General features: G+C 34.6%; 1 protein-coding gene across 1 annotated transcript; it reads right to left on the bottom strand.

The window, feature by feature from the left end:
• Window positions 1-3387: 3387 nt before the first annotated feature.
• LOC131154095 (RING-H2 finger protein ATL8-like) lies at window positions 3388-4045 on the bottom strand. Its single transcript, XM_058106604.1, has one exon. The coding sequence runs from the start codon at window positions 4010-4012 to the stop codon at window positions 3482-3484; it is 531 nt and encodes a 176-aa protein (XP_057962587.1). The 5' UTR covers window positions 4013-4045; the 3' UTR covers window positions 3388-3481.
• Between the last annotated feature and the right edge of the window lie 9816 nt (window positions 4046-13861).

The following is a 13861-nucleotide window of genomic DNA, read 5'->3' as shown; positions in this document are numbered from 1 at the left end:
TTCGTAGTTGGAATTCGGGTTAAGGTAAGGGGATTCAATTTATATCAGTTACTTTATGAAATCGGGATCAGTAAACCTGTAGGTTACGATCGTATGTATGTTTTGGTAACTTATTTGAGAAAATCTATTGGGTAAAATACGGGATTTTTAGGTTATAGTTTTCAGGAAAATTGGGGATTTCAGGGATCATCTCTACTTTATTTGGAAAATCGTTTGGTATGTTTAAATGGTATTATTGAGATGACCGTAATCCATATTTGTATAAACTGACTCTTGAACAGGAAAATGATATGATTTGCCGTAAACCAAATAAGTGTGGAATGTATGGTTGTATGTAATTGTTCCAGGTATTTTATAAAACAGCTATGTGGCGGCTAATTACCGTACGCTGATGAATGTAGGAATGTGAGTTCTAAAATGATTCCAAGTTTTGTGAAATTAGCTATATGGCGGCTAATTACTGTACGCTGAAACAGCTATGTGGCGGCTAAATACCATACTTTGCTCCAAATACCGGTTCATTACCGTGGGCGAGAGTGTTCGGCTCTATATCCGAGGGTGTGAAATATCACCAGTGTGTTTTGGTTGGTCACCGAGGGGTGTGAGCTACACCGTATTAGCAACGTAATCGTTGTGAGGCTCCGGTCTTCGCAGGGTAGTTGTGTATTAGTGTGACGACACTGACCGTATATTTGGGTATCATATGTAGTGGAATGGATTTGTGAAAATACTGGAACTGTATGGAAATGTTTTCGAATTGTATCGTATTGTATGGTGTTATGTTTTACGTAAAATAACACCGGCATGCCACACACTGATATAACCTGCTTTCTTCCTTACTGAGAGGTGTCTCACCCCGAATGTATATACAAATGTTTTCAGGTCCTTCGAGTAGCCAAAACTAGCATCCTAACATCCGGAAGCGGGGGTATCGTTTAGCTACATTTAGTGCCTGATTAGGTACGAGTTTTGTAACCGGGTTGTTGTGATGGGTTTTTGTAGACACCCAGAGTATGTATTGTAATTATGAGTTTGTATATCCTAGTGTTGTATAGACTCTGGTATGGTATGTTATATGGATAGATGAAACATTTTCTGCTGCATATTTGATGAGTATGGATGTATATGTGTTTGTGTATAGGGCATCCATATACCCCGCAGGGTCGGACCCTCTTATTGTATTGTATCATGTATGTTTTAATTCATACAGAGACAAGTTAGGTTACCTTTTCATACTTGGAATCCATCTTTGGGTTCGGGGTGTGACAGTGGTGCTGGTGCTCCTTGAGCTTCCTTACGGTCCCGAATCAAGCTCCCTCACGATCCACAAACGCAGATCTACCCTTATATCACAGAGGACAGAGGTGGAGCCATGGAGGTGAGTTACGAATTTTTTATTTTTTGGGTTCTCAGAGTGATACATTGCACTCGTCATCTACAGAAATGATTGATCATGATTCATGACTAAGCCTCTCATTTTCTCATGCATGCATGATGAATTTATGGCAACAAATAGTCAATACTGCTCCTGTGAAGCAATATAAATGTTTGCAAATTAAAAATTCAAAGTTATTTTTTATTTATGAAAATAAAAATCTAATCCCACTTCATTAATCATTTCTTTGACTTACTATATGTTGCTGAAGAAAAGTATGATAAAATAAAATAAAGACTACAACTCCAAGTTTATGACTTGGTACATTATTCAAGAAATAGACCATATTAATTAAAACCTAAAGGGGAACATTACAATCTTTTATTGCTTTTATTTTATGTAGCATTGGAACAGTATCTGCATTTGGTGAACCCCAAATTGGTAAATGAGAGATGGAAGTGGTGGGCTATCCCTTCAGCCTTAACTATTCTGTCAATCTTATTCAATCAGTCTGCTAATGCAGTATATATATATATATTTTTTTTAAATATTATTTCATATGAAATTTTTAAAAAATTTTAAAATAAATAAATTATATTTTTTAAACGGGTGACCCGTTACCCGCCCATTTATTAAATGGGTGGGTTAGGGTTGGCATGTGTGTAACACGTTAAACATCGACCCGTTTATAACTCGACCCGTTTATGATCCGGCCCGTTGGTGACTCGGGCAGACCCGGTCCGCCCGCCCATTTTGCCACCCCTACATTTGATTCAAGTGAATAAGGTAGAGTAACTTCATGGATAATTCCCAAGGATTCTACAAATGAGTTAAATTCAAAAGATTCATACTCATGGTCTCTATTACTTTTAATTCTCTTAAATTTTCTACCAAACTGATTTTCAACTTCGAGGAAGAAATTTTTAAATTTTACAAAAGCATCACTTTTATTTTTCAACAAATACACATGCAGAAACTTTGAAAAAATCATCAATAAAAGTGATAAAATATCTATTTCCTTCACGAGTTAAAATTCCTTCAAATTCACACAAATATGTTTGACTTAAGTCTAATAATTCGGTATTTCTTTTAATACTTTTATGAAGTGCATCTTGTTATTTTTCATATTTTTTCTCTTAGGCTTTAATTTAGGGTTTTTAGTAAAAAAACCTTTTGGCAAAATATTATATTCAAAATAAATTAAATTTACCTTTATGATATTATTGTTGTGTGTATTACCATTTTCTTACAAAATTTTATCTTGCCCTCTTACCTCATCGGTATCATGCTTATTCTGCAAAGCATTCCAAGTTTTCTTACCTTTCCATCTAAAACAAAGTTTGTTACGATCTCCAACATTTTCATTCAATTTCTTAGTTGTATGCTCCATATATTGAATCTCCTTAAAATTGTTAGGAAATTTAATAAAAAAATAATAAAACATTAAACTTAAACACAAATAAAAATAAATATAAACATGATTCACAAATAAGTTGAGGCACAGATACCTCGTTTTCTTTAAGGAGATTTAAGCCCTTTGTGATTTATTAGTTTAGCCTACGAATCGGTACAGTAGAACTCTTCAAGACTTGTCTCCCCCATAATATAATAGTTTGATTTAAATCGTATGATTCTCTCCAATTCTGCACAAATGAAGGAATCTAAAACTCCACAAAAAACACATTTTTTTGCTTATCAAACTCTCTAAACTCAAAAGAATGATGATATTATAAGAGTAAAGAAAAGAGATTGATGTGATTGATGTATTGTGTTAATACTTCAAGTGTCTATTTATAAGTACAAAATGACCCTTCATTCTCTATGTACTTAATAAATAAGTTATGTATATGTTAAGTTAATACGACTCTAGATTTAAAGTACATCTATATAATTAATCTTATATATTTATGATATATATGAATGAATGACCATAACTCAATCCAAAATAATAATAAAATAATAATATTATAATACACAAAAAATATAATAATATTAAAATACACCAACACAAGTTGTTAAAATATGTTGACCAATTTGGCACACATTTCAAATCTCAGGGCTTAAATAAAATTAACAGAAGTAGGGGACACTGAAAGGGCCCAGCAATTAAGGGAATACTGCATTGATCTCGCTCGCGCCGGCCGACTCATCAGCACCGGCGGCGGAGCTCGCCGACACCCCACCACCGGCCTGGCACTGGGCCACAGCCAGAATCTGGCGACACGAAGGGCACGACGAATGAGATCCGAGCCACGTGTCAATGCATCCGACGTGGAAGCCGTGGCCGCACAGCGGTAACACTCGGATTTGGTCCCCGACGGCGAACTCCGCGAGGCAAACAGCGCAATCTAGGATTTTTCTGGCGTGTTCCGCGGTGTACGTGACCTCGGGGAGTGACCGGAAAATCTCTCCCTTCAGGCCCCTTTCCGCCAGCCGTCGGGGAGGGTAACAGCCGGCCCCTGAGTTCCACCGGAGCCAAGCGCAGCGCACGAGAATGACGAGAGCGATAACTAAAACTAGGACGCACAAGATGGCGGTGAGTACAAGCATGAAGCTCGAGTGAACGACGCCGGGCTCCGTGAACTCAGTCGACGCGGACGAGTTTAAGCCGCCGAGAAACCTCGACGGATGAGTCATGTGAGGGGTGAGGGTAGGGAGAGAGAGAAATTGAATTTTTCAGTGGCGTCTCGGCTCATTTATCTATATATATATATTTTCAAAATCATTAACTAATGAATAACTAAATAAATTAATAATACTTAATTTTTGCATAATTCTATAATTTATAAACTTGCCTATATATTTTCTAAAAAAATTAACTAATGTAATATTGGCATGTATAAAATGGAAGTAATTATTAATATTGGTATTGAGATTTTTACATTTTTTTAAATAGATGAAATAAAGTGCTTGTGATTTATTCCATTTGTTTGAAAAAGCTTACCCATTACACCGAAAATTAGAGTTGATAAAATATAATAATATAACACATGCTTAAAGAATAACAAATAGTTTTTTATTTACTTACTTACGGAAGCAACTATGTCACAACTAGGGCACTAGGCTATATAATAGGAGGGAACCCACCTCTCATTGCCTTTTCCCACTCCCACCAAGATTGCAACATGAAATTAATCTCCAATATAGAAATCCCATCTTTTAATTTATTATCTTTTATTCTAATGTATTATATATTTCAATTTTTCATACTAAGGTAAGAAGAATATATCTGCGCGAGGGAAAAGAATATAAACAAGAAGCTACCAAAAGTAATTAAAAATAGAAAGAAGTGAGAAAGCAAAGCAGCAGACTTATTAAAGTTCATAGCATGTTGAATATATATGAAGCACAATTTTTAGAACAATAATGCACTTAGAATTTAAGGCTATGTTGCTAATCAAGAGGGGCATCCTTGTTGAATAAATTAATAGCAACAAATATGTTTTATTTTCTGCTTAATTTGTAAGAGTTAGTTAGCATGATGTTAGTGGTGCCTAGGAGTTGTTTAGCATGATGTTAGTGGTGCATATTTTTGTACTTGTAACCGTTTATTTTTAACCTATATAATGGTCATTTCCCTATCAATGATAAAGTAGATTTTTCAATCCTACTTTGTTTCCCTTTGTTTTTTAAATTTATCATTTTCTTCTTCCATTTTACATCAATTGTATCAGAGCCAAGTTAGAGTTCCACAATGGCTTCTGAAACTTTTGTGCAGCCAACCATTCCACGCTTTGATGGTCATTATGACTATTGGAGCATGCTCATGGAAAATTTTTTGAGGTCCAAAGAATATTGGACAGTTGTTGTTTCTGGAGTAGCAGAACCAACAATAGGTGTTGTGTTGACAGATGCATAAAAGGTGGAGCTTGCAGGGCAGAAGTTGAAGGATCTCAAAGAAAAAAATTATCTCTTCCAGGCAATTGATCGTTCCATCCTGGAAACCATTCTTTCTAAAGAAACTTCCAAGCAGATCTAGGACTCTATGAATAAGAAGTATGAGGGGACATCAAAGGCAAAGAGGGCACAGCTGCAAGCACTTTGAGGCAATTTCGAAACTTTACACATGAAGTCTGGAGAATAGGTGACAGATTACTTCTCTAGGACGATGGCAATCGCAAATAAGAAGAAAATCCACGATGACCAAATGATAGACGTCACTATCATTGAGAAGATTCTTTGTTTAATGACAACAAAATTCAACTATGTTGTTTGTTCGATTGAGGAATCTAAAGACACTAACATCATGTCCATTGGTGAATCGTAGAGTTCTTTGTTGGTTCATGAGCAAAAAATGAATCGGCAAGATAGGGAGGAGCAAACATTACAAACCTCCGCATCAAAAAGAGGAGGTCATGGACGAGGAACAGGCAGAGGTGGCAATGATGGTAGACACTCAAATCAAAAATCTGAAGATTCTGATTCTCAAGGGAGAGGAAAAGGCCATGACAACAACAACAATCATTCAACGCCTTCCAAGTCAAAGTCAGCAAAAAAATCAAGAGTTGAATGCTACAGGTATCACAAGTTTGGCCACTACAAGTCAGAGTGTCGTACTAATCTAAGGAGAGATAATGGAAAGCAATCCAATTTTGGTTAGAAGGAAGAAGAAGAGTCTTTATTGATGACTTGTCACGCGAAGGAGGAAACCCACAAGAAATTCTTGTGGTACTTAGACACTGGCTGTAGCAACCATATGAGTGGAGAGAAGTCTGTATTCTCTGAATTGGATGAAACTTTTCGTGATGTTGTGAAGTTCGGTGATGACTCTACAGTCTCTGTTATGGGAAAGGGAAAGGTAGCAATTCAAACCAACAAAAATTCTATTCAAACCATTTCTAACGTTCTCTTTGTTCCAGATTTGATAACAAACTTACTCAGTGTTGGTTAGCTACAAGAAAAAGGGATATGGAATCTCTACAAAAAAAAAAATGGAGTCTGTAGATTTGAAGATGAGAAGTTGGGCTTGATAGCTCAAGTCAACATGATAGTCAACTAAATGTTTCCATTGTATCTCCATGACACCGCTCACTCATGTCTTTCTACAAGATTAGGAGAGAAGGAATGACTATTGTTGGCTTTACAAGATTTAACATCTTGTTTTGATGCTAATAAATAAGTGGAACTTAACATATTTGGTTAAGTGATGACATTTTAGGACTCAACCTTGAGAAAGTAAGGTCAAGTGTTCTCAAGGATCTTTGAAAGCTTATATTCCAAAGAAAGATGATCAAACGAAGCATGGATTCAAAGATGATCTAATAAAGCTTGAAGATTATGAGAGCATGAATATTAAAGAGAAAGATCAAAGTATATTAAAGCTTGAAGACAAGATGGAGTAAAAGCAAGCATGAAGACTTAAGTGCTTAGAATGTCAAAATCTTAAGAAGTCTTTATGTAAGTACTTCATTCGATTTCAATATAGATACATAAAACTCTTAGGTTAATTACTTGGACCTAGCTACATTTAAAATACTTCGAAAATATTTTTATAAGGTCAGAAGTTATTTCAAAAGGGTTAAAATTGTTTTTGGATTGAAAAGAACTAAAACGGGATTTTCCAAATTATGTTATTTTTTCTATATCTGTATTAATGAACATTTTTCTATATCAAAAACTCCTTATTTTTAAAAGTGTTTAACATAAAAGTTATAAGATTTTCTCTTAAATTTCTTTTGATACTAAGAACATCTAATTTTAATTTATATAGAAAACATTATGACCAAAATACTGAAAGGTGGTCGAAGCAGTCAGCACCTCAGCAAATTGACTGGTCAGCCAACTAACCAGAATGAACTGGTTTTGTCAACCAACTGACAGGCCAGGTGACTGACCAGTTTGACCTGTGTTTAGTCAACCGATTGACCATCTAATGAAATCAATTTTTGGCAGACAGAAAGGTCTCAGTCGCCTGTCCAGTCGACTGACCCTATATAAACACCTACCCAGTTGCCTGTTCAGCCAACTGATCCTATGAGAATTTAAATTTTGAACTTCAATAGGAAAATTCTAAAAATTAATTTTTTAAATTTAAAGATTATAAAAACTTGGGAGACACTCTAAGAAACTTGGGAGACAAGGAAACTCACTCTATAAATACATGGTTTTTCAAATCAAATTATACCAAACAATTAAAAATCAATTCTCAAAGCTGAAACTCTCATGCTCTTAAAGCTCTCATGCTCTCATCTTTCCACATCTGAATTGCTAAGATTTTTTGGAAGAAACTAATCAATCCTTCTCTATGTTTCTGAATTGTTGATTCTCATCTAGAAGGAAAACTTGGTGAAATCTCTTTTGAGCTTCAATTGTAATTCATATTGATATTTCGATTGAAGTATATAGTATTTGAAATTATACTAATCCACCCTATCTAAGGGTAATTATTTGTATATAGATTATTGATCTTGTTCTTGTAGATTTGACAATTCAAGGATTGTTTGGATCGTTGCCCAAGCGTGGGGTATCGCTTGGAGAGGCATTGCTCTAGCGTAGTGAAGGAGTGTTTAAACGTGGGGTATCACTTGTAAGGTTTTTTTTCGCCCGTAAAGGAACTAGATTAGTGGAATCCAAAGGCGAGGACATAGGTTATTACGCGTCAAAACTGCGTTATTGGGCACTTTAATCCCGTCTTTACAGCTTATATTTTTAATTAAATGTCCAAATATGTCCAATAATTTAATAAGTGTCATATTTATTATTCTTGAACTATATTGCACAATTTATGAATTTTTGGTAATTTTTTATCACAGGAAAATTCCCAGGACCCAAAATCGGCACCTATTCGTATTTCATGCATAACTTTTTCGTCCAAGTTCCGATCGAGACAATTCAAATTTTTTGGAGAAATAAGAAATGATTATCTACACTTTCCATGTTTTGATTTTTTTGAGAAACGGGCTCCAAAAGGGTCAAATTTGGTAGTGAACAGAGAATGAAAATATATATATATATATATATATGTGCATTAGTGGTGATGTGACCCAGCCATGCAAGTCGGGTCAGATCCATTCTGGTTCGGGTTGGGACATCTGGGTCTAGGGCAAAGCCTCCCCTCTCCTTTATTTAATTTTCCTATTCTCCTTTTCTCCTGTGCTTGTGCCCTGCGCACCATCTCTTTTTACTCTCTTTCTCTTACTCTGTTTTTTTTCTTCTTTCCTCTGGCCTTCCTCTCCCTCTCTTCAATATCCTTCTATTACTTTTACATACTCTCTTCCCTATCCCTTACTCTCTCCCTGTCTCTTAGTTAATCTCCCCTGCTCCCCCAAACTCCCTCTGCTCCAGCCACCGTCCACGACTCCGCAAGAAGTCGTCTGCCTTCCTTGCTTCACAACCACGACCCCACAGCACCACCCTCGGCCACCACATCTTGCTCCCTGCAATTCTCCATTAGACCAGCAGCAGATCAACCAGACAACCCTCTAGCCACAGCAGCCCGACCACCCAATCGAGCATCAACAGCAACTCTAGCCGTGGCAGCCCCCTACTCCTGCACCTGCTGCAACCAGCTGAAGCCCGGGAGTTGTCCTCTGCCCTCTGCCACAGAACCAGTCCAGCCGAGCACCAACAGCCCGAGCACCCCCTGTTTTTCTCTCTTTTTCTCTTATTTGCTTTCTTTGTTTTTATTTTAGTTGAATGATGTGCTGTTTTAATTTGAGGTTTGTTAAAAGTTTGATTTTTAATTGTTATTTGAATTGTTTCATGTTTACTGCAGTATTCACCTTGTTTTAATATTATTGAGTTTCAACTAGTTGTTTGATTTTTTTTGGGAAAGATTTAATTGTGGTTTGATTTAGTTTAGGTTCTTTCTTGTTAAAGTTCGCATTTTTTATGTCGTCTGGGTATTGTTCAAGTGTTTAAAGTACTAAGTTTTGGTTCGATCTCTTGAAATGTGTTAAAATTCTGGTCTTTAGTGTGTGTGTGTTTGATTGAGTTTGCATTGCGTACTTTATTTCCTTGTTCGAAGTTGCCATTTTAATTAATGCATGTTTCAATGTTTCCTTACATACGTTAGGGTTTCCATTCTTGCTTTTTAATTTAGTGAATGTTAGTTTTAGGGTTTAAATTGTGTGTCATTTAATTCGTCAAAAGTGAAATTGAACAATCTTGAAAATCCTAAATTTGAATTGAGTTCAGTACCGTTTTGTTTTCGATTGGACGAATGTAAATTTTGATATTAGAACGCATTCCCTAAGAAGACAATCTAGCCCTTGGGCTGAGTATTACACGACGTAACTCCTATACATGGGATAGCTTTCGAACTGCTCATTTTTCGAGTGAGTCAGTAAATTGGGGATAAACCGAACCTCGTAAAAACCCGATGTCACTCTCTTTCCTTCACTCTCTTTACTTTTAGCATACATAAACTGCGTGGATGTTTTCAATTTCTTAATCATATACACTACATGGAATAGATATTAAATAAACTTGAACTTAATTTATTTTTGGGATTACGGAAACCGAAAGGGAGTACGTTGGTTGATTCATATTTTGCGGAAACCGTAAGAAAATACGTTGAATGGTGAAACACCCAAAGACTCTTTAACTGAAAGTTTATTTAAAGTTTAAATTCTTAGAAAGAGTGTTGTGTTACATATTGAGAAATCAATTATCCACTGGGCTTGCATTAACCACAAAGCTTAAATCAATTTCATATACACAAGGCTACAAAAGCTGATAATCGGTAAAGTGCTGAATATTGAATCTTGTGGGTTGAACACTTGGTTGATTGTTTGGCTGAATGTTTAAGTTTTGATTTACTTTATTGGTATATGGTTGTGGATTGAATATTTTTTTAAGTATTTTTTGTATATTTAATAAATCAATAAGAAGTCAAGAATTCATTAAAAAGAATTAAAAGAAGTTAAGGATTCTTGAAAAGAATTAAAAGAAATTTTTAAATCCAATTCACCCCCCCTCTTGGGACTACACCTTGGTTTTTCAATTTGTATCAGAGCGGGGTTGTAGCAAATCCTAACTAGTAGCTACATAAAGATTTAGATGGCACACATAGGCGTAGCTCCCTTTGGATAGGGTCAATCCTCAACTAGGCCACCCATCTTTTGTGGTTTAACTTATACATTTTGGAAACAAAGAATGAGAATATATCTAGAAACCATGGATTGGAAAGCTTGGAAGGTTGTCACACATGGTGACTTAATTCATACTAAAATAGTAGATGGCAAGGAAATACCCAAAAAAGAAGAAAGAATGGACCGATAATGACCATAGGATGTTACAGTAAATTCAAGTGCTATGAATGCATTGTATTGTGCCATTGATATGAATGAATTCAATAGGGTCATGGCTTGCAAATCAGCCAAGGAAATATAGGATAAATTAGAAGTAACCTATGAAGGTACTATTGATGTAAAGGACAATCGAATCGATATGCGCACTAGCAAGTATGAAGCTTTTAGGATGAACCCGAATAAATCCATCACTAATATGTACACTAGGTTCACCCACAAAATTAACTCCCTCAATGCCTTAGGAAAAACATACACCACCTATGAAATGATTAGAAAAATTCTTAGAGGACTACCACCTATATGGGAACCAAAAGCTACTGTAATAACTAAAAGAAGAAATCTGAAAAACACCTCCTCAAATGAACTTATAGGTTCTCTCCTCACATATGAAATGGAAATGAATGAAAGAAATGAAAAAACTAAAGCCAGAGAATCTATTACTTTTAAAACATTAAACAAAAGTTATGGTGGTGAAGATGAATATGATATGAATGAAAATGAATTAGCCTACATATCCAAGAAGCTAGCAAGAATTCTTAGAAGGAAAAATAAATTTAAAAGAAAAATTCAAAATTCAAATTTAGATGAAGAAGAAACCAATACAAAGAAGTCAAAAAATTAAATCCCCATATGTTATAATTGCAAGACAGATGGACACATAAAACCAGAATGTCCACTACTTAAGAAGGATTCCAAAAAGAAAAAGAAAAAGGCAATGAAAACCACTACTTGGGACAACATAAGTACAAGTAGTTTTGATAATGAATCAAGTGACCAAGAGGTTGCTTGCTATATGGCTTGGGATAATAAGGAAAGCTCTTCATCCAAATTGGTTAATGAGTATAGTAGTGATTCATCTAATGAATCTAATTATGAGAGCATGTCATCTTATGAAGAGTTACAAAATGATTTATTCAAAGTCCATAAGATGCTAGTCAGAGTAACTAAACAATATGCTTCATTGAAAAACAAGAATAAAGGAGTTATGAGGGAGTTAGAGTCCTTTCAACTTGCTGAAAGAGAAAAGGATTTAAAAATCAAGAAAATAGAAAATAAGAATGAAGCTTTGATAAAAGAGTTAGACTCTAAAAATCTTACTGAAAATGAAAAGGATTTGAACATCAAGAGGTTAGAAAATAAGAATGAAAAGTTGATGATAAGCTAGAAGATCTAAGATCTCAAACTTCCATCAATAATGAGAAAGATCAATATATTTCTGAATTAGAGAATAAAATTAGAAAAATATCTCAAAATCAAAAAAAGGGTAAAAATATACAAAATTCAGAAATTTATGACCTTAAAAGAAAAATTGAGGATCAAGCCAAAATCATTATAATTTCACAAAAGGAAAAGAAAATTTTAACAAAATGATTAGATCACAAAGAATGTCCTTAAATAAAGAAGGCATAGGATTTAATGGGGTTGAGAAAACAAAGAAAAAGAATCTGTACTTGGGATACTTTACAAAAGCTTCTAAAGACTATGCTAGCACCTCTTCAAATGCTTACACTCACACCACATGCTTCCTATGTAAGAAGAAGGGACATATAAAGTTTGAATGTTTATTAAAAAGAAATGGTGTGAAAACTAAACAAGTATGGAAAGTAAAAGAAACTTCCCTCGATAAACCATCTGGATCCAAGAAAGTACGGGTACCAAGATGAAATAAGAAAAATCTCAAAGATGAGTTTTAAGAAGCTTATTAATGCTTATCATATTAAAACTATTGAAAATTGTTGGCCTCAATCAATAAATAACTCATACAAGGTATTAAGATTTGAAAAGCAATATAAATTTTGGGTGTTCATAAGAAATCAAAAGAAAATAAAATCTGAAGCAAATTGAACTTATTGCATGAGTATTTTGATAAAGAAGAGAGCTTGGCAGAGAAATTGTGAAAGAAACAAACTTTAAAAAAAAAAAAAAAAAGGTCAGCTGATTGACCATAAGCTTAGCCGACTGACTGAACAATATCTTAAGGAGAAATGATAGGTCAGCCGACTGATTATGGGTTAAAACTGTATAATTAGACATCTTAATCCAGTCATTAGGGCTTATATTTTTAATTAAATGTCTAATTACTCTCAATATTTTAACAAAATTCCATATTTATAATTTATGAGTTTTATTGAACAATTTATGAATTTTTGGAAATTTTTATTGCATGAAAATTTTCGGGAGCCAAAACCGGCACTAGTTCGTATTCACGCATGACTTTCCCGTTCAAGCTCCGATTAAGACGATTCAAATTTCTAGAGAAAGAAAAGAAGATAATCTGCAATTTCTGTGCATTGAGTTTCAAGAGAAACGGGCTTCAGGAATGTCAAAATTGGCCATGATAGTGGAAAGAAAAAAAATAATATATATATATATATATATATTAAAGTTCTTGATGTGACCCGGCCATGCATGGCCGGCTGTCGCGACGTCCCGGGAGCGCGTGTGCCCCGGGTGGCGAAATTAAAATCAATTTTAATATTCAAGGAAAAATATTGGAATGTCGGAGTCGCCACTAACCTTTTGGTGCGGTTAGAACACATAATTACTACCCCGTTAGGGGTAGAACGGGTCTATGTTACCAGAGTTAGGCTCGGGAGTTCGGTTACGCGAGGGGAAGGTATAAGCACCCCTTACGCGCCCGTTCTTACGAACGGTACCTAATTAATTGGAAATTATCCCTAAGTTAATCTAATAAGTCTTTAAATTACTCCTTTTTATGAACTTATAGATACATATGAAAAATAAATAAATAAATAAATATATACATATATATATATATATATATATATATTCCCTCAGAGCTTAGGGTACGTGATGCCCGAAGGCTCATACCCCCCGCAATAAAATCATAGGGAATAATAATTAAGAAAATACTTAAGAAAAATACTCTCCCAAAATTTGAAATTGTATAAAAAAATTTTATAGAAAGATACTAAAATGGGAGGTTTTAATATATGGTAATAAAGTAATAAGCAATACACACTTACTAAAATATCATGAATGTCAAAATAAGTGATTAGATACCATATTACTATGTTAATATACTAAGGATACTATAATAAATCTCAGCACATGTAAACATAATAGAAATACTATGATACTATCACTAAATATATTAACATACTAAAAACACCATATATGCTAAGATCCTAAAAATGCTTAAAATATCATAATAAATAATACCATATATACTAAAATAATAATGAGAAATGCCAAATACAAACAAAAAGATAAT

The sequence above is a fragment of the Malania oleifera genome, chromosome 4 (genome assembly GCF_029873635.1).
Source record: "Malania oleifera isolate guangnan ecotype guangnan chromosome 4, ASM2987363v1, whole genome shotgun sequence".
Classification (NCBI taxonomy): Eukaryota; Viridiplantae; Streptophyta; class Magnoliopsida; order Santalales; family Ximeniaceae; genus Malania; species Malania oleifera.
The sequence above is the reverse complement of the archived record's forward strand: the minus strand, read 5'-3'. Positions and strand labels throughout refer to the sequence as shown.

What these genes read in the sequence shown, in the direction of transcription:
- LOC131154095 (XM_058106604.1), bottom strand. Translation starts at nt 4,012, where the DNA reads ATGACTCATCCGTCGAGGTTTCTCGGCGGCTTAAACTCGTCCGCGTCG.